General features: G+C 31.5%; 1 protein-coding gene across 2 annotated transcripts in view; it reads left to right on the top strand.

Annotated features, from left to right (window-relative positions):
• The window catches only part of LOC145259900 (kelch domain-containing protein 4-like), a 64,282-nt gene that overhangs the window by 36,561 nt on the left and 7,608 nt on the right, over positions 1-20,113 (top strand). For both annotated transcript variants that reach the window (XM_080117821.1, XM_080117820.1), the window contains exons 9-10: positions 10,761-10,852; positions 15,832-16,018. In XM_080117821.1, the coding sequence (XP_079973947.1) occupies positions 10,761-10,852; positions 15,832-16,018 (279 nt within the window). The remainder of the gene's footprint in view (positions 1-10,760; positions 10,853-15,831; positions 16,019-20,113) is intronic.

Genomic DNA, 20,113 nt, shown 5'->3' with positions numbered 1-20,113 from the left:
CTTTGCCAAGAACTTTGCAGTTACTTTTACACTATGCAATCAAGTCGACCAACCCCCTGTATTTCCTCCTGTGTTTGAAAATACACATGCAAATTTCTGTGATGTTGCCAAACTAATCAAAAACTTTGATTCTAGTAAAGCAATTGGCCCTGACGGCATTCCAATTATAGTGCTTAAAAAGCTTCAATCAGAACTAGCTCCCATACTTACAAAGCTGTTTAAGCATTGTCTTAAGAAGAATTGTTCCCAACACCCTGAAAAACCTCATCAGTATGCCCTGTATTTAAAAATTCAGGTGATCGATCATCTCCCTCTCTGTACAGACTAATAAGTCTCCTGTGTGTCATGAGTAAGTTGTTGGAATCTGTGTTAAATAGAGAAGTAGTCAACCACCTCAGCAAAAATAACCTCCTCAGTGACATGCAATATGGTTTCCACTCTGTTAAATCTACAGCAGATGTGCTAACAGTTATATTTCATAGGATTAGTGAATCTTTCAACAGGGGCTTCATTTCTAGGGCAATTGCTCTTGACATATCAAAGGCCTTTGATAGAGTATGGCATAAAGGTCTACTCCACAAGATCTCCAGCTATGGCATAGCTGGAAATGTCCTCTCAATTAAATCATTTCTCTCTGATAGGTTCATAAGAGTAATGGGCAGAAATCACAAGCTCACAGTATCAATGCTGGAGTCAGTCAAGTGTCTATCCTGGGTCCAACTCTCTTCCTGATCTATATCAATGATCTCCCAAATCACATCCTAAGATCATTTGTAAACATTTATGCTGACGACACTTCCATCTATAGCAATACTTCAAAGGCTGTAAATGACTGTTATTTCTGATTCTCTCTCCTCTGATTGTGAGCATGTGGTGCAATGGATAAAGAGGTGGCTGGTTAATTTTAATACATCTTAAACCAAGCTTCTATCTTTATATCATCAACACTCTGATCTCCGTCTGGCATCAATTGAAATGAATGGCTCTAGTCTTGGGGAGGTTTCATGAAACGCATACATCAAATCCGTTGCCAAGGCTGCTGGAAAAATGGTAGGGTCATTCTACCACTCCAGTAGATATCTCACTACTGATGCAATTCTCTTTTTGTATAAGAGCCAAGTACATCTAAGGATGGAGTAATGTTGCCACATCTGGGCAGAAGCTGCTAGAAGCATCTTATTCTGCCGTGATAGAGTTCAAAATAGACTTCATAGCCTAGTGGGAGATGCCCTTTTCTCTTCTCTGCAACCTCTTTTCCACAGAAGAGACATTGCGAACCTATCTTTATTTTATCGTCATTTTCATGACAAGTGTTCGTCTGACCTCCAATCTGTGGTCTCCCCACTCGTCAAACTTTCACGAAAAACACTCATCTAGTTGAAACCACTATCAATAATGTCCCCCACTCTTTATCTGTGCTTAAACCTAAACATAGATTCTATAAACAAAGCTCCTTTCTTAAAACTGCATGCCTGTGGAACTCTCTTCAGTTTCTCTGCTTTCCAGCTGACTACAATATGGTCATCTTCAAGTCCAACGTAAACAAGTTCTTGATGAGCCGTTCCCTTAAGTAATCCAATTTACTAAATTTCCACTACTAACAATTACTACGATATTGTCTCATTGACTACTGTACACTCATTAACCCTTATCCTTGGGTGGCCTCCAGGCCTTGATAAGTAGTGACTCCTTTGTTAAAAAAAAAAAAGAAAAAATAGAAATATGTCACTTTAATCTCAATAAGAAGAAATTTTGATAAAGAATATCTACTAACAATTCATAATTATGATAAACAGGTAATTTATTTTATTACTAAATATTTTTATTATTTTCTTTTTTAATTGTAACGAATATTCTTTTTGTAATTATGCTAATTTACTTTTATCCAAATTTGTGAGTCAAATTAGGCAACTAAATATTCATGGAGAGCAAGGTATAAAAAAAAAATCTATTTTACAATAAAAGGGATTATTTTACTTTTTAAATTTCATAAAATGAATGCATATGAAGTGTATGCATACGAAAAAAATTAGAAATTATTTCAGAAAATTCATTTCATTGAAACAAAACTAGTATGAAATGTTGCATCTAATATTTGTAGATTTTTTTTTCCTTGAAACACATTTACACTTGAGTGAGATGGGGTTGATAGAAGAAAACTTTAATCAAAAACTTGTTTCATTTGCTAATAAATTTGTAACAGCAATATTCAGCAACCAATAATTTTCAGCTTTGTTGATAAAAATGAAATGTTTTTCTTTCAAATAGGTCTTTGTCTAAATGTTAAAAATAAATCAATTTTAGAAGATAAAAAACATTCTATTAATAAAAAAAATAAACAAATAATTGAAATATTTATTTTTTCTTTTTATCAAAAGTTAAAAGGGTTGAAGAAATAACCTTTTTTATGAACTACATGGAGAACTAAAGTTGATTTTTACACTATTCAGCCAGCGTGGGTTACTGCTCCTATTTTAAAAATTAATGCTGTCTGGAAAATTTATACGCAAAAATTCTTATATATATATGTGTGTGTTCAAAAACAATTACTAGATATATTTTTATGATACATATATGAAATTTACACTGTGCGGGTTTGAAATCTATTGAATGACACTGAATTTTAAAGGACGTTGGTGTCAAAACCAAATGACTAATTCTCTCAGAACAAAAACTAGGATTAAGAACATTATTCTGATTGATTGCCAAATTTGATCATTTTTCTACTTTACAGAAATCAGAGAGATTTCAGAGGTATAACATACATGATAGAAAATATCTAAATTTTTAAGGGTTCAATGAATAAAAATTTACCAAACAACTATTGTAATAATTAGAAGACCCCATAAAAATTTAGAAAAACACATTAAAAAAAAATTAAAAGCAAAATTCACAGAGTTTATACAGTTTTTAAAAATGTTCAAAATGCCTTTCTCATCTGAATGTAATTAATGTATGTGACACTACAAACAAGACTATTATAAAAAAAAAAAAGGGTATTTTTTTAAGTATTACATGATTATTATTAGATGAGTAATGCCTTAAAACTATGTCAGCCAAAAAGAAAAGAGTAAAGCATTATACGGAAGATTTTAAATAAATTTTATCATTGCAAACTCTTCTGAACTGTAACACATGACATGGAATAGTCCTATAGTGTATCTTTTTAATGGTCTCTTGGTCTTGCCAGATTCCAGAACAAGAATTTGTGCTGTTACCAGTGGCAACATCACCTGGAGAAGGAGAAAGTGAACCATTTCTCATATGAACCAGTGTGGGTTTTTCATAGTGAGGGATCTTATCTGGGCCTCAAATACTATCTCATTTTTAAAATTTGATCAGGGTTTACTTATTAGTGGGAAGTATCTTCATGCCAAGTTATTCTAACAAATATTCATATAGAGAGACCAAAGACACTGGAGGATAGTATCTAGTAGGTGTCTAAATTCTCTTCTATTTATCTAGTGTGTGTGTCAACATGATTTGGAAAAGAGTGATCAAGTTGACAACCATAAATGAAGAAAAACAAGCATTCAACATCTGAAAAAATGGCATTCAATGAAATTGATGCGAAAATAACAAATATAGTTATGTAAGATTATGAGCACTTTTGTTCCAAAACGATTTTTATTTCTATTCAAATTTGTTTTATTTTTTTAATTTTTTTTTTTTTTTTGCATCATTTGCATTTTTGTCATCCAATAATCTCAAGCTGGAGTACACTGCTCAAAGCTTCTTGTCATGACTGTTGTATATTGTCATTGTTGTGATCAGTTTGCTAGTAGCTGTGTGATCGAAAACGCTGGAAGTTGAACTCTGAAAAAAATGAGTTTTCTTGCATGAAATTTGTTTGCATTAATAGAAAAGGAAATGAAGCCGTTTTCTTGCCAAACAAAGCAAACACAACCATTGTTTGTTCAGATTAATAGAACAAGACCATCTTCAAATTGACAGCTTGTTTTTTTATTTGGGTTCTTATCGCATGTGTTGGCATGGTAGAAGAGAGAGAGAAACAACCATACTTAGTTTTTACTATTCATTTTAAGACCATGTTTTTTCTGTCTACTTTGATCTGCTCCCAGTTGCTTTCTCATTTCCAAAATCTTTTAAACTTTTTCGATAACATCACTTCTCACATAATTCATAATTTTCTCAGTTCAGTTTCATAGCATTGACAATCTGTCTGATTTTCACAGACAAAATTTTGTCCCAGCCATCCTTGAATGTTTTAAATGCAAAATACTTAACCTTCAGAATATATATAATTTTCAAATTTTCTCATCTTATGGAAACAAGTTGATGGCTACCATTTTGACTGTTTTATGATTTTTGTATATGAGGCAAAACCAAATTTAAATTCTTGACTGCCTTCCTTAATGACGGAGTTAATGAAGTGCAATATGTTTGCCAGTAATAGATGAAGAGGCCAACTGTTGAGTCAACGATAGATTTGATTACTTGAGAGATGGTGATAGCAGTGAAGAGCAGCAGGTTTCAAGAAGGAATCAGACATGTTATGCCTGAAAAGGCCACAAATGCAAGATACCCCACAACTGCTAGATGTGTGATGATCAGAATTTTTCATTCTATTATAAGTAGCATAGGATCGCCTGTGAGATGTTACTCTTTATTACACACAGTCGACACTGAAACTCAATCAATTCAATAATAGATTGACTGAGTTCAGCACTGTTAAATTTTAGTATTAGTTTTGAATCAAATTTACCATCAATCATTCTGCTGGCATATAATAGGTGCAGGCTCGAACATAGGCAAAAATTACTTTTCAATTGTCATCACTGGTGTCAATTTTTTCACATTCTTGTTGCTTCTGCCTAAGTGCAAATAACTAGCTACTTTTATTACTGTTGGTATATACAAATTGCTTATCCCATGCATCTTGTTGTGTTTGAGCCCACCATACATAGCACACATGATCTTATGCTGCTTATAATAGGGATTGGAGATAGACTGATCATTGGACTAACAAATGATGATTACTTGTCTCATGAGTTATTTTCTCTTGATAATTTAATAGTCAAAATAGATAAAGTTTACTTTGTTTCTAAAGTTAAAATGATTTTTTAAGATGGTAGTCATTTATAAACTCATCTCTGAAAGATCAAATACATTTTTTAGTATTCTGTAAAATTTGGGATGATACATGTCTGCACAATTACAAATCTACAGAAGATTTTACTCCTAAATAGGAGTAAAATTAGTAAGGATTTTTATGTCAAGAAGTACTGACTGCTTGTAATCTTTTGGTTGGTTGATGGTTTTTACAGCATATCAACTGTCATTAGGTGATTTTATGCCAAAATTGTACATATATTTTTTTATTCTTTCTTTTTCTTTTTACTTGGAAGGTTACCAAGGCCTGGATAAGGATTAATTGTTAGGTAGAGATAACAAGATTAGTCATGGTGGAATTTGGATATGGCTAGATTATCTAAATGGGTGACTCATTAGGAATTTATTCAAATTAGATTTGAAGTTGAGAAAACAACCGCATTATAGTCAGTTGGGAAACAGACATTTTGTTCCACAGACAGACAGTTCTAGGAAAGAAATGAAATTTTTGTTTAGTTTTAGACACAGGTAGAGAAAGAGGGAAGTTGCTGGTTTGTAGATTTTGTTGTGTTGATATAGATTTGTTTATGGAAATTGCTTCTGACAAGGCATGAAGCCACTTGATGTAAGGAGTTAACAAGAATGAAAGATGATAACCACGAAACCAGGAGATATCTATTGGTCTTAATCTTGAAAAGACTGAGGCTATAGGTGGGGAAAAAAGTCAACAAGAAGAGAGTTCCACAAGTCTGTAGTTCTGGGAAAGAAGCTACTGGATTAGGAAGTTGTATTACAATCAGATATCAAAACAGAGAACTAGACCATTAGACCAATGAATTAAAACAGCTGAAACAAAAGAAGCAAGGAATACATTAGACAATTCTGAAGAACACCTGCCATGATAATATTAAAAAAAAACATTGAGATTAGCAACATCAAGTCTTTGAAATGAAGTTTACAAAGAATAAAAGGTGAGGCCCAATCAAATTACAAATTTGTTTCTGAAATTTATCAAGAACCCCCAAACGGGATAAAGATTCACCAGCTCAAATATGACAACAATACTCCATACATGATCCAATAGTAGATTTGTTAAGTTAGAGAATAACCTCAGATGTGAGAAAATGTTTAGAATGGTAGGGCGAAATGATTTTATGAAAAGCAGAAAGAGCAATGGATCTAATGTATGAATTCCAAGGAAGATTTGATGAGAAAAAAAACCCAAAAAAGTTTCAGTCGATTTATCCTCAAGAGAATCTCAGGAAGAAAAGAGACATACCTATGATTAAAAGACACAAGGACAAAACAAAAACCCATTTCATACCCCAATCAATAACTCCGGTCTATGGATTATCTACATATTGGAAAAAAATACTCTGCAAATTATAATTTCTATTTGACTCATAGCTGGGCTTACCACTCCGTATTAGAATGGATCTGAGATTAGTGACAACATAGGGTTACTCCATATTCTTTGAAGCTCTCAAATTGGATGCAGTTTTGCATCATTTCAAATAAGTGATGTTATAGCAGTTGATATTAATTCTTCTCTTGCAACTTGGAAGATTCCTATTAGCAGCAGCATATTTGTCAACAAATAGAAATAAAGTTGTCCTGAGAATAATGCCAATTCCACACTCTCCAAATATAGGGGCTATCACTATTTAATGTACTTAAAGGTTTGCTCTTATTCTGTATTTGATGTTTGTTTTTAAAAATGTTTGATGTTTTTTTTGTTGTTTTTTTTACACAGTGATCACCACTTATCAAGGCCCGGAAGCCACTCAGGGATAAGGGTTATTGCAAGTACATTACGTTAGTGTGGAGATTTGATGAAGTGTTTAATTAAGGGGGCGGTTCATTAGGAATTTGTTAACATTGGACTTGAAGACATCCAAGTTGTAGTCCGGGGGGAAGCAGGCAGACGGAACAGAGTTCCACAGGCGTGCAGTTCTAAGAAAGAAGCTTTGTTCATGGAATCCGCGTTTTGATTTAAGCACAGATATAGAGTGGGGGAAATTTTTCACAGTGGATTCAGCTAGACGGGTGTTTTTCGTGAAAGATTGGCGAGGGGGGGACCAGAGATTGGAGTTCAGACGAGCACTTGCCATGGAAATAATGATAAAACAAGGATAGGCTCACAACGTCTCTTCTGTGGGAGAGAGGTTGCAGGGTAGAGAAAAGGGCATCCCCCACTAAGCCACGAAGTCTATTTTGTACTCTGTCAAGGCAGGATAGGCTGTTTTTAGCCGCTCCTGCCCAGATATGGCAACAGTATTCCATCCTTGGACGTACTTGGCTTTTATATAGATAGAGAATTGCATCAGTAGTGAGATATCTTCTGGAGCGGTAGAAGGATCCCACCATCTTTCCAGCGACCTTGGCAACAGACTTGATGTACGTGTTCCATTTCAGATCAGGAGTAAAGGTCAAACCCAAAAGCTTGTCAAAACACGGGGCCTCACCCAGACGAGAGCCATCCATCGCAATTGATGCCAGCTGGGGATCAGAGCATTGATGATGTAAGGATAGGAGTTTGGTTTTGGATGCATTAAAGGTAACCAGCCACATCTTCCCCCACTGAACCACGCGCTCGAGATTAGAGGAGAGAGAATCAGAGAGAACTTTGTCATTTACAGCCTTTGATGTGTTGCCGTAGATGGTCGTGTCATCAGCATAGATGTCAACGAATGATTTAAGTATGTGTTTAGGGAGGTCATTGATGTAGATCTGGAAGAGAGTTGGGCCCAGGATTGACCCCTGAGGGACTCCAGCATTAATACTGCAGGCCTCTGATTTTTATCCATCGACCACTACTCTTATGAGCCTATCGGAGAGAAATGATTTAATGATTGAGAAAACATTTCCAGTTATACCGTAGCTGGAAATCTTGTGAAGTAGACCCTTATGCCATACCTTGTCGAAGGCCTTTGATATGTCAAGAGCAATTGCCCTAGAAAGGAAGCCTTTGTCAAGAGATTAACTAATCCTGTGGGATATAACCGTCAGCATATCTGCGGTAGATCTTGCAGAGCGGAAACCATATTGTGTGTCACTAAGAAGGTTATTCCTGTTGAGGTGGTTGACTATTTCTCTATTTAATATGGATTCCAGCAACTTACTCATAACACACAGGAGACTTATTGGTCTGTACTGAGAGGGAGATGACTTATCACCTGAATTCTTAAATACAGGGCAAACTGATGAGATCTTCCAGGGAGTCGGAAAGCACTTCTCCTTAAGGCAGCGCTTAAATAGTTTTGTAAGTATGGGAGCAAGTTCTGGTTGAAGCTTTTTTAACACTATAATTGGGATGCCATCAGGGCCAGTTGCTTTACTGGAATCTAGGTTCTTTATTAGCTTGGCGACCTCATGCACGGATATTTGTATGTTACCTAGCTTGTTCTGTGTTATAGGAGGAAATATGGGGAGTTGATGGCCTTCGTCGCATAGGGTAGAATTAGCTGCAAAGTTCTTTGCAAATAGTTTGGCCTTGTCTGACGCTGACGAGATGACCTCTGGTCCATTGATAATGGTTGGGATAGAACGCACACTTCTGTTCAGGATCCTATTTGTTATTTGCCAAAACTGGTGGGATCCAAGCCGCTGATCAGCTACCTTGGATTTAACAGACTGGGCATATAGCTCTCTTGCATTTTTTATTACTCTTTTACAGTGGTTGCTGGCAGACCTGAAAGCAGCTTTAGTCTCAGTGCATCTATTACGTTGGTAGCTATGAAAAAAGTGATTTCTGTGCGCGATAGCAGCAGCACATTCTGGGGAGAACCATGGCTGGCTGTTAGGTTTTTGTTGGAATTTTTTTAGATGGTATGAATTGGTCTATGCCTACAATTAACCATTCGGTCAGATCTGATACTATAGAGGACACTTCCTTTTTAAACATGGAGTGCAGAGATAAATCAGATATGAATGTACGGAAGCTATCCCAGTCAGCCATAGAGTATCGGTATACAGTACAGTGGAGGGGTACGTCTGGGGACTTCTTACATTTCGTTTTTATCTTAACTGATACGACGGAGTGGTCGGAGGATCCTAGAAGAGAATGAACGGAACATGAACATAGCTCAGGGGAAGTTGAGAGAAAAAGGTCTAAGAGGCTTGCATATTGACCGGGTGTATCGGGCACACGGGTGGGTTCGCGAACAATCTGAGTGAGGTCATAAGCAATGGCAAAATCATGACAAAACCTCCCCTCATCATCTGTCTTATTTGAATGGGTCAGCCATTCCACGTTATGGACGTTGAAGTTACCACAGATGTGGATGTTAGCCGAGGGATGTGAAGACAGTATGTGGTCTATTTTCTCAGATATGCTCTTAAAGATAGTAACTCCGCTGTTGTGGGGCCTATAGAGGGCAAATATAAATGCAGTGGTGTTAGCAAGTGCAACCTTGAAGCACATATAGGGTAAATTAGGATCTTCTCTAGAGATATCCCTGCCACACGGGAAGCCATCCTTAATGTAGGCACATATTCCATGCCCGTGGCGATCTTGGGTGTCAGATTTAGCTGTTAAATTGGAGTATCCGTTAATTATGAACTCATCTAGGGAAGTGGTCGGCCCTATTCCAGTGTTTTTAAAATGTTGTGAACAAAAATGAACAGTTCATAATGTGAAAATGACAACAGAATTTTATCGCAGAAAATTTGCCAATAAATTAAGTTAACCATTTTGATGCCAGACTTTTAAGCTTCTATCTTTGCATCATCAACGTTCTGATCCCCATCTGGCATCAATTGAAATGAATGGCTCTCGTCTTGGGGAGGTTCCATGTTTTGATAAGCTTCTGAGCTTGACCTTTACTCCTGATCTAAAATGGAATGCATAGATCAAATCCGTTGCCAAGGCCGCTTGAAAAATGATGGGATTCTTCTATCTGCTGATGCAATTCTCTACCTATATAAGAGCCAGGTACGTCCAAGGATGGCTTATTGCTGTCACATCTAGGCGGGAGCTGCTAGGAAGTTTATCCGGCCTTGACAGATTGCAGAATAGATTTCATAGCCTAATGGGGGATGTCCTTTTCTCTTCCCTGCAGCCTCTTTCTCGCAGAAGAAACGTTGCGAGCCTGTCTCTGTTTTATTGTTATTTTCATGGCAAGTGCTTGTCTGAGCTCCAAACATTCACGAGAAATACTCGCTTGGCTGTAAACACTATCAATAATTTCCCCCACTCTTTATCTGTGCCTAAACCTAAACATAGATTCCATGAACAAAGCTTCTTCCTAAGAACTGCACACCTGTGGAACTCTTCCGTTTACCTGCTTTCCAGCTGACTACAATATGGCCGTCTTCAAGTCCAATGTAAACAAGTTCTTGACGAGCTGTTTCCCTTAATACAATTTATCAAACTTCCACCACTAAAGATTACTATGATATTGTCCTTTTGACCACTGTACACTCTTTAATCCTTATCCTCGAGTGGCCTCTGGGCCTTGATAAGTGGTGATTTCTTTTGTAAAAAAAAACAAAAAAAACATCATCTATCATTTTCTTCTACTTTTTGTTGTCATTTCCATATCAGACGTAAGTTGCATTGCATATTGGTCATGACGGTACAAAGTGCCTTTCTATTATTTATGTTGATTTTGTTGTGCCATTCTTTGATGTCATCTTTGACTGTTACCATGTTTAGCGAAATGCATTTTTTTACTTTCATTTTTTAGGAAGAAAATGAAGAAACATTAGAAGGACATTTCTTTAATGATTTGTATTCATTGGATGTTCAAAATGGATCTTGGCACAAACTTTCAGTTTGGTAAGAAGTTCTCCATGAATTGGTTGAAATCACTTTTTTTTTTTTTAAATCATGTAAAAAATTCCTACATATGAAAAAACAAAAGTAAAGAAAAATGTATGATGTACAAGTCTGTGATGAAACGAAAATATTATATTTAAAAAATTAATCAAGTAATTTTATATTTATAAAAAAACTCGTTTTTAAGTGATTAATGGGAATTTGTAGGCATTACAACATAAATCTTGCGAGTATTGAATTATTGCTGAATTATCTTTCTTGTTTTGTTTTAGATATTTTCAAAATTGGGAAGGGGGGGCACAGTCATTCTTCCGATACTCATAAATTTTTATTTTCTTATTTGAAAATAAAACTACTTGATATTTGGAATATATTATTTTGTCACAGGTACGTTCATATGTCACGCAGATTTCTTTGTTTTAGTTTTTTACTGTGAAGGAATTTTAGACAAGAACCCTTTCTTTTAATCTAGAAAATGGGCTATTTTCTGTCTCCATTTTTCTCTGCTATTTACCTGAAATTTATGTTATTTTTCTTTATCTCTTCGCCCATCATTTCATCTCATTCTCTTCTGTTTCTTACCCATTGTGAACCATTTATTATTAATATCATCAATAGGGCTGTGACAACAACATGGTCTTTTCATTATTCTGACTCTCCGCTATATATCCGATACAGTTAGACACACTTAATCAACCGAGAACCACATCAGTCTACATAAAAACATATAAGATATTAACGGATATATACTCAAGAGTCAAAACAATGAAAAGAATATGCTGTTGTCACAGCCCTAATCATCGATGTCAGTTGTCTTAAGATATGAATAATTTAATTTTGCAATAAGAGCTATACATTACTAGCACTTTGACTTCAAACTATTTTTGTTGTTTTTTTAGAAATGATGGAGATAGACTAGAGTAGAAAATAAACTTTAAATGTTTTAGTTTTTTTCATCAAAGAAAGTTTGCTTGACAATTCCATTGTCAAAGAATCCATTTCCCACCACTATTACATAACGTAGGTGGCTGTTTCTGATCGATCATATTACACCTTTATATTTTTGTCTTGTTTATAATGGCTGATTCTCTGATTGTCCAGGGTGGCAGGCTGAAATTAGAATTATTTGAATTATTTGTTTTAACTGAATAAAACTGAACAGCATTTTTAAATTGAATAGAACTAATCAATATATTATTGCTCGACAGTTTGTCTTTTATTTGGGTCTTACATATAGCAAACACTGAGAGGAAGAGAATGAGAGAATCTTATTTATATTCGTTTCTGAGTCCATATTAATATGCGTTTTCAATTCTGCTTCCTGTTATTAACTAGTCTATGGTTTAGCAGACCTCATCTGAGTTCCAGTTTCTTTCTGTTGTTCCCACATTTGATTAATCTAATCTTTTTACCTTACCAGACAATTTTGTCCTTGAACGATTCTAAGTACAGCCAAATAGAAAATAAATGTTATTAAAAGCTCACATACTCACCATCCAATATATTACAACAACCACAACAACAAGAATAACAAATTAATGTAAATGATGATAAAATATTTCAATTATTTTACTAGTTATCACTAATCGCTAAGTAAATCATCATAGCTAATCCCATAGTCCAAGACAGTATCCATTAGGCCAATTACATGATTTTAGCTGTTGTGCATATAACAACTACAACAAAAATAATAATGAGATTCATATATCAACATCATTGTATTTTTTTTACGTCAGTTTTACATGCTGGCATGTTTTGAACAACTTTTAGAATTTGATTTTCAAACTATGTTATCTTTGCCAGGTCTTTATTTATCCCTCTTTCTCTCAAGTCCATCCTTATCGCTTCCTCACATGTTTCCCTCAATCTTTCTCTGCCAACTGACCCTGCCACCTCAAATGTTCTGTATCTACTAAGCCAACTACTTATTCATTGTTTTCAATATGACCAAACCAAAAAAAGTCTCCTGTTCTGGACACATCTCCCTATATTATACAGATTTAATATTCCTCTGCGGTCACTAGAACTAAGTCTGTGATTAAGATTCAAATTACATTCATTGTATCATTCTCATATAATTTTTTTTTATGCAATGGCCCAGGTTTCACTTCCATACACTCTCAAGTTTCCATGAAGAACTGCTCAACATTCAAAATACATACAAAGAATACTTACAAATTTATACAGATCAAAAGATGGTGACACGGTATGATGCGTGGCCATTCATAAAAAAATAAAATTGAAATAAAAAAACCCAGATGAGGTTTCTGCATTCGGCGCAGAAATATCAGCCATCAACTTGGAAAAAAAATGAAAAATGGAAACGATACTAACCCTATGCGGGTTTAACAGGCTTCTTCCAAAGGAGGAAGTTCCATGGGAGTTTTAAATAAACAAGCGGTCCCCAATCACATGTATATCCCTGTTAGGGGAGACGATGTTAGGTTTTTGCAACTCTTGCAGGGAGATGATGACGTCCTATATACAGCACCTGAAATTTCCAAGTTGGTCACCCATCTGGTAATGACCAGGTTCAACATTGCTTAACTTTAGTGATCTAATGAGAACTGGTGTGTCAACATGATTATGACGTACATCAACTTGACACTAAATATATAATAGCAACTGATGAGTATCAAAAATATCTCGTTCTTACAGAATCTTTATCAGTCATCTAGTTTATAATCAGTCATCCAGTCAAAACTAGATGAAAAAAATGATAAATTTCCTGATCATAAAACACTCTGCCATTGAATAAAGACATGATTTTCTGTTGTTCCACATTGGTATTAACATGAATGAAAACTATGATAAAGCTGCAAAAGAGGAAAATCCCTTGTACAGATTTAAAACCAAAAAAAAATATATCCTCAAAAGGTGTCAAGAACGATGGAACTATGCAATATATAGAAAATAAATTATGCAAAGTAATACCAATCGTCAAAATAGGAGAGACAAAGAAGAAACAAGATGTCAAGAAAAAAAAAAGTGATAATAACTCGACTCTGAATAGAACACTCTTATGCCATCCACTTGTATTTACTGAAAGGGAAAGAAGCACCAATCTGAATAGCAGGCCAACAACCCTATATGATGCATCATGGACTTTGAGCAGATCTGATTGAGACACTACCAGGAAAATAATTTCAGGAGGATCTTCAGCAAGATTTACTCAGAAAAAAAAAAATTTAAATGTCTATAAGCAACAAAAATTTATAACAAAATATAGTTAAAAGGTTCAACTAATGCATCAATAACATTCATTATATCTCATAGGATTAATGACTCTCTCAACAAAGGCTTCCTTTCTTGACATATCAAAGGCCTTCGATAAGGTATGGCATAAAGGCCTACTTCACAAGATTTCCAGCTACAGTATAATTGGAAATGTTTTCTCATATTAAATCATTTCTCTCTGATAGGCTCATAAGAGTAGTGGTTGATGGGCAGAAATCAGAGGCCCACAGTATTAATGCTGGAGTCTCTCGGGTCCATCCTAGGCCCAACTCTCTTCCTGATCTACATCAATGATCTCCCAAAACGCATACTTAAATCATTTATCAACATCTATGCTGATGATACGACCATCTATGGCAACACATCAAAGGCCGTAAATGACAAAGTTCTGATTCTCTCTCCTCTGATCTTGAGCGCGTGATACAGTGGAGGAAGAGATGGCTAGTTACTTTTAATGCATCTGAAACCAAGCTCCTATCTTTACATAATCAATGCTCTGATCCCGATCTGGCATCAATTGAAATGGATAGCTCTCGTCTTGGGGAGGCTCCATGTTTTGACAAGCTTCTGGGTCTGACCTTTACTCCTGATCTGAAGTGGAACATGTACATCAAGTCTGTTGTCAAGGGCACCTGGAAAATGGTAGGGTCCTTCTACCGCTTCAGTAGATATCTCACTACTGATGCAATTCTCTATCTATATAAAAGCCAAGTACGTCCAAGGATGGAGTACTGCTGCCACATCTGGGCAGGAGCTGCTAAAAACAGCCTATCTTGCCTTGACAGAGTACAAAATAGACTTTGTGGCTTAGTGGGGTATGCCCTTTTCTCTACCCTGCAACCTCTCTCTCACAGAAGAGACGTTGTGAGCCTGTCTTTGTTTTCTCGTTACTTCCATGGCAAGTGCTCGTCTGAGCTCCAATCTCTGCCCCCCCCTCACCAATCTTTCACGATAAATGCCCGTCTAGCTGAAACCACTGTGAATAATTTTCCCCACTCTTTATTTGTGCCTAAATAAAAACGTAGATTCCATGAACAAAGCTTCTTTCTTAGAAGTGCACACCTGTGGAACTCTCTTCCGTTTGCCTGTTTCCCACCTGACTACAACTTGGATATCTTCAAGTCCAATATAAACAAATTCCTGATGAACCACTCCCTTAAGTAAGACACTTTATCAAAACTCCAATACTAATGATTACTACGATACTATCCCATTGATTACTGTACATGCAATAACCCTTATCCCCGAGTGGCTTCTGGGCCTTGAAAAGTGGTGACCTCCATGTAAAAAAAAAAAATAAGTTCAACCTTCATCTACCATACAACAATGCTTCGGCATTAAATGATCCAAAGGATGTTGATATGCTGTAAAACAAATCAAACTAAACCAAATGACTTCCATTCACCATAACACTCAGTACACATGCTTTACAGATTCTTTCCTTGTTTAGCTGATGGTTAATAATGGCAGGAGTTCCCTGAACTTGCTCCATCCATTCTTATCTCTTGAGATCACACTAACACCTGCTCCACCCTATGCTCCAATTATATCTCCAAGTTAACAAAGCTTCTTGACAACTTCAATAGACCCACCATTCAAATATACTTTCTCCACATCTGAGTTCTCATTCCTCTCCATTATCTTACAATTGTTGCAAACAGGTTATCACTTCTCAACTTGTACAAATAATGCCAGTTCTTGTTTTAATGCAGTTTTTCTTTTATTCCGTCGTGTTTTCACAGTGAAAAATCAACAGCTACCTCTGAAAAACGACGACGGAAAAAGAAGGCAGACCCCAAAGAAAGTGGAGAAGAAATTGATGCTGCAGATGATGATGATGATGATGAGGAGGATGATGCTGATGCCATGGAGACAACAGAAGAACTTGAACAGTTAGAAATAAAAGAAAATGAAGCTGATTCTGTGAAAGTAAATAAAAAAATTACTAAGTGTTGTTCACACGTAATAGTCTAGTAATAACTAACGAGTAACTTTGATGTCAAACTTCGCCTGCTCACTATTGATTCACAATTTGTTTCATATTCATTAGAAATCATTTAATCGAAACTAATCAATATAAAATAGAAGAAAAAACTAATCAATATAAAATAGAAGAAAAAACTAATCAATATAAAATAAAAGAAAAAACTAATCAATATAAAATAGAAGAAAAAACTAATCAATATAAAATAGAAGAAAAAACTAATCAATATAAAATAAAAGAAAAAACTAATCAATATAAAATAGAAGAAAAAACTAATCAATATAAAATAGAAGAAAAAACTAATCAATATAAAATAAAAGAAAAAACTAATCAATATAAAATAGAAGAAAAAACTAATCAATATAAAATAGAAGAAAAAAATAATCAATATAAAATAGAAGAAAAAACTAATCAATATAAAATAGAAGAAAAAACTAATCAATATAAAATAGAAGAAAAAACTAATCAATATAAAATAGAAGAAAAAACTAATCAATATAAAATAGAAGAAAAAACTAATCAATATAAAATAGAAGAAAATCTAATCAATATAAAATAGAAGAAAAAACTAATCAATATAAAATAGAAGAAAAAACTAATCAATATAAAATAGAAGAAAAAACTAATCAATATAAAATAGAAGAAAAAAATAATCAATATAAAATAAAAGAAAAAACTAATCAATATAAAATAGAAGAAAAAACTAATCAATATAAAATAGAAGAAAAAAATAATCAATATAAAATAGAAGAAAAAACTAATCAATATAAAATAAAAGAAAAAACTAATCAATATAAAATAGAAGAAAAAACTAATCAATATAAAATAGAAGAAAAAACTAATCAATATAAAATAAAAGAAAAAACTAATCAATATAAAATAGAAGAAAAAACTAATCAATATAAAATAGAAGAAAAAACTAATCAATATAAAATAGAAGAAAAAACTAATCAATATAAAATAGAAGAAAATCTAATCAATATAAAATAGAAGAAAAAACTAATCAATATAAAATAGAAGAAAAAACTAATCAATATAAAATAGAAGAAAAAACTAATCAATATAAAATAGAAGAAAAAAATAATCAATATAAAATAGAAGAAAAAACTAATCAATATAAAATAGAAGAAAAAACTAATCAATATAAAATAGAAGAAAAAACTAATCAATATAAAATAGAAGAAAAAACTAATCAATATAAAATAGAAGAAAAAACTAATCAATATAAAATAGAAGAAAATCTAATCAATATAAAATAGAAGAAAAAACTAATCAATATAAAATAGAAGAAAAAACTAATCAATATAAAATAGAAGAAAAAACTAATCAATATAAAATAGAAGAAAAAACTAATCAATATAAAATAGAAGAAAAAACTAATCAATATAAAATAGAAGAAAAAAATAATCAATATAAAATAGAAGAAAAAACTAATCAATATAAAATAGAAGAAAAAACTAATCAATATAAAATAGAAGAAAAAACTAATCAATATAAAATAGAAGAAAAAACTAATCAATATAAAATAGAAGAAAAAACTAATCAATATAAAATAGAAGAAAAAACTAATCAATATAAAATAGAAGAAAATCTAATCAATATAAAATAGAAGAAAAAACTAATCAATATAAAATAGAAGAAAAAACTAATCAATATAAAATAGAAGAAAAAACTAATCAATATAAAATAGAAGAAAAAACTAATCAATATAAAATAGAAGAAAAAACTAATCAATATAAAATAGAAGAAAAAACTAATCAATATAAAATAGAAGAAAAAACTAATCAATATAAAATAGAAGAAAAAACTAATCAATATAAAATAGAAGAAAAAACTAATCAATATAAAATAGAAGAAAAAACTAATCAATATAAAATAGAAGAAAAAACTAATCAATATAAAATAGAAGAAAAAACTAATCAATATAAAATAGAAGAAAAAACTAATCAATATAAAATAGAAGAAAAAACTAATCAATATAAAATAGAAGAAAAAACTAATCAATATAAAATAGAAGAAAAAACTAATCAATATAAAATAGAAGAAAAAACTAATCAATATAAAATAGAAGAAAAAACTAATCAATATAAAATAGAAGAAAAAACTAATCAATATAAAATAGAAGAAAAAACTAATCAATATAAAATAGAAGAAAAAACTAATCAATATAAAATAGAAGAAAAAACTAATCAATATAAAATAGAAGAAAAAACTAATCAATATAAAATAGAAGAAAAAACTAATCAATATAAAATAGAAGAAAAAACTAATCAATATAAAATAGAAGAAAAAACTAATCAATATAAAATAAAAGAAAAAACTAATCAATATAAAATAGAAGAAAAAACTAATCAATATAAAATAGAAGAAAAAACTAATCAATATAAAATAGAAGAAAAAACTAATCAATATAAAATAGAAGAAAAAACTAATCAATATAAAATAGAAGAAAAAACTAATCAATATAAAATAGAAGAAAAAACTAATCAATATAAAATAGAAGAAAAAACTAATCAATATAAAATAGAAGAAAAAAATAATCAATATAAAATAGAAGAAAAAAATAATCAATATAAAATACAAGAAAAAACTAATCAATATAAAATAGAAGAAAAAACTAATCAATATAAAATAGAAGAAAAAAATAATCAATATAAAATAGAAGAAAAAACTAATCAATATAAAATAGAAGAAAAAACTAATCAATATAAAATAGAAGAAAAAACTAATCAATATAAAATAGAAGAAAAAACTAATCAATATAAAATAGAAGAAAAAACTAATCAATATAAAATAGAAGAAAAAACTAATCAATATAAAATAGAAGAAAAAAACTAATCAATATAAAATAGAAGAAAAAACTAATCAATATAAAATAGAAGAAAAAACTAATCAATATAAAATAGAAGAAAAAACTAATCAATATAAAATAAAAGAAAAAACTAATCAATATAAAATAGAAGAAAAAACTAATCAATATAAAATAGAAGAAAAAACTAATCAATATAAAATAGAAGAAAAAACTAATCAATATAAAATAGAAGAAAAAACTAATCAATATAAAATAGAAGAAAAAACTAATCAATATAAAATAGAAGAAAAAAACTAATCAATATAAAATAGAAGAAAAAACTAATCAATATAAAATAGAAGAAAAAACTAATCAATATAAAATAGAAGAAAAAACTAATCAATATAAAATAGAAGAAAAAAATAATCAATATAAAATAAAAGAAAAAACTAATCAATATAAAATAGAAGAAAAAAACTAATCAATATAAAATAGGAGAAAAAACTAATCAATATAAAATAGAAGAAAAAACTAATCAATATAAAATAGAAGAAAAAACTAATCAATATAAAATAGAAGAAAAAACTAATCAATATAAAATAGAAGAAAAAACTAATCAATATAAAATAGAAGAAAAAACTAATCAATATAAAATAGAAGAAAAAACTAATCAATATAAAATAGAAGAAAAAACTAATCAATATAAAATAGAAGAAAAAACTAATCAATATAAAATAGAAGAAAAAACTAATCAATATAAAATAGAAGAAAAAACTAATCAATATAAAATAGAAGAAAAAACTAATCAATATAAAATAGAAGAAAAAACTAATCAATATAAAATAGAAGAAAAAAATAATCAATATAAAATACAAGAAAAAACTAATCAATATAAAATAGAAGAAAAAACTAATCAATATAAAATAGAAGAAAAAACTAATCAATATAAAATAGAAGAAAAAACTAATCAATATAAAATAGAAGAAAAAAATAATCAATATAAAATACAAGAAAAAAATAATCAATATAAAATAGAAGAAAAAAACTAATCAATATAAAATAGAAGAAAAAACTAATCAATATAAAATAGAAGAAAAAACTAATCAATATAAAATAGAAGAAAAAAATAATCAATATAAAATAAAAGAAAAAACTAATCAATATAAAATAGAAGAAAAAAACTAATCAATATAAAATAGGAGAAAAAACTAATCAATATAAAATAGAAGAAAAAACTAATCAATATAAA

Source organism: Euprymna scolopes, chromosome 35 (genome assembly GCF_053919585.1).
Source record: "Euprymna scolopes isolate OS-2025 chromosome 35, ASM5391958v1, whole genome shotgun sequence".
In the NCBI taxonomy this organism is placed as follows: domain Eukaryota; kingdom Metazoa; phylum Mollusca; class Cephalopoda; order Sepiida; family Sepiolidae; genus Euprymna; species Euprymna scolopes.
The sequence above is the reverse complement of the archived record's forward strand: the minus strand, read 5'-3'. Positions and strand labels throughout refer to the sequence as shown.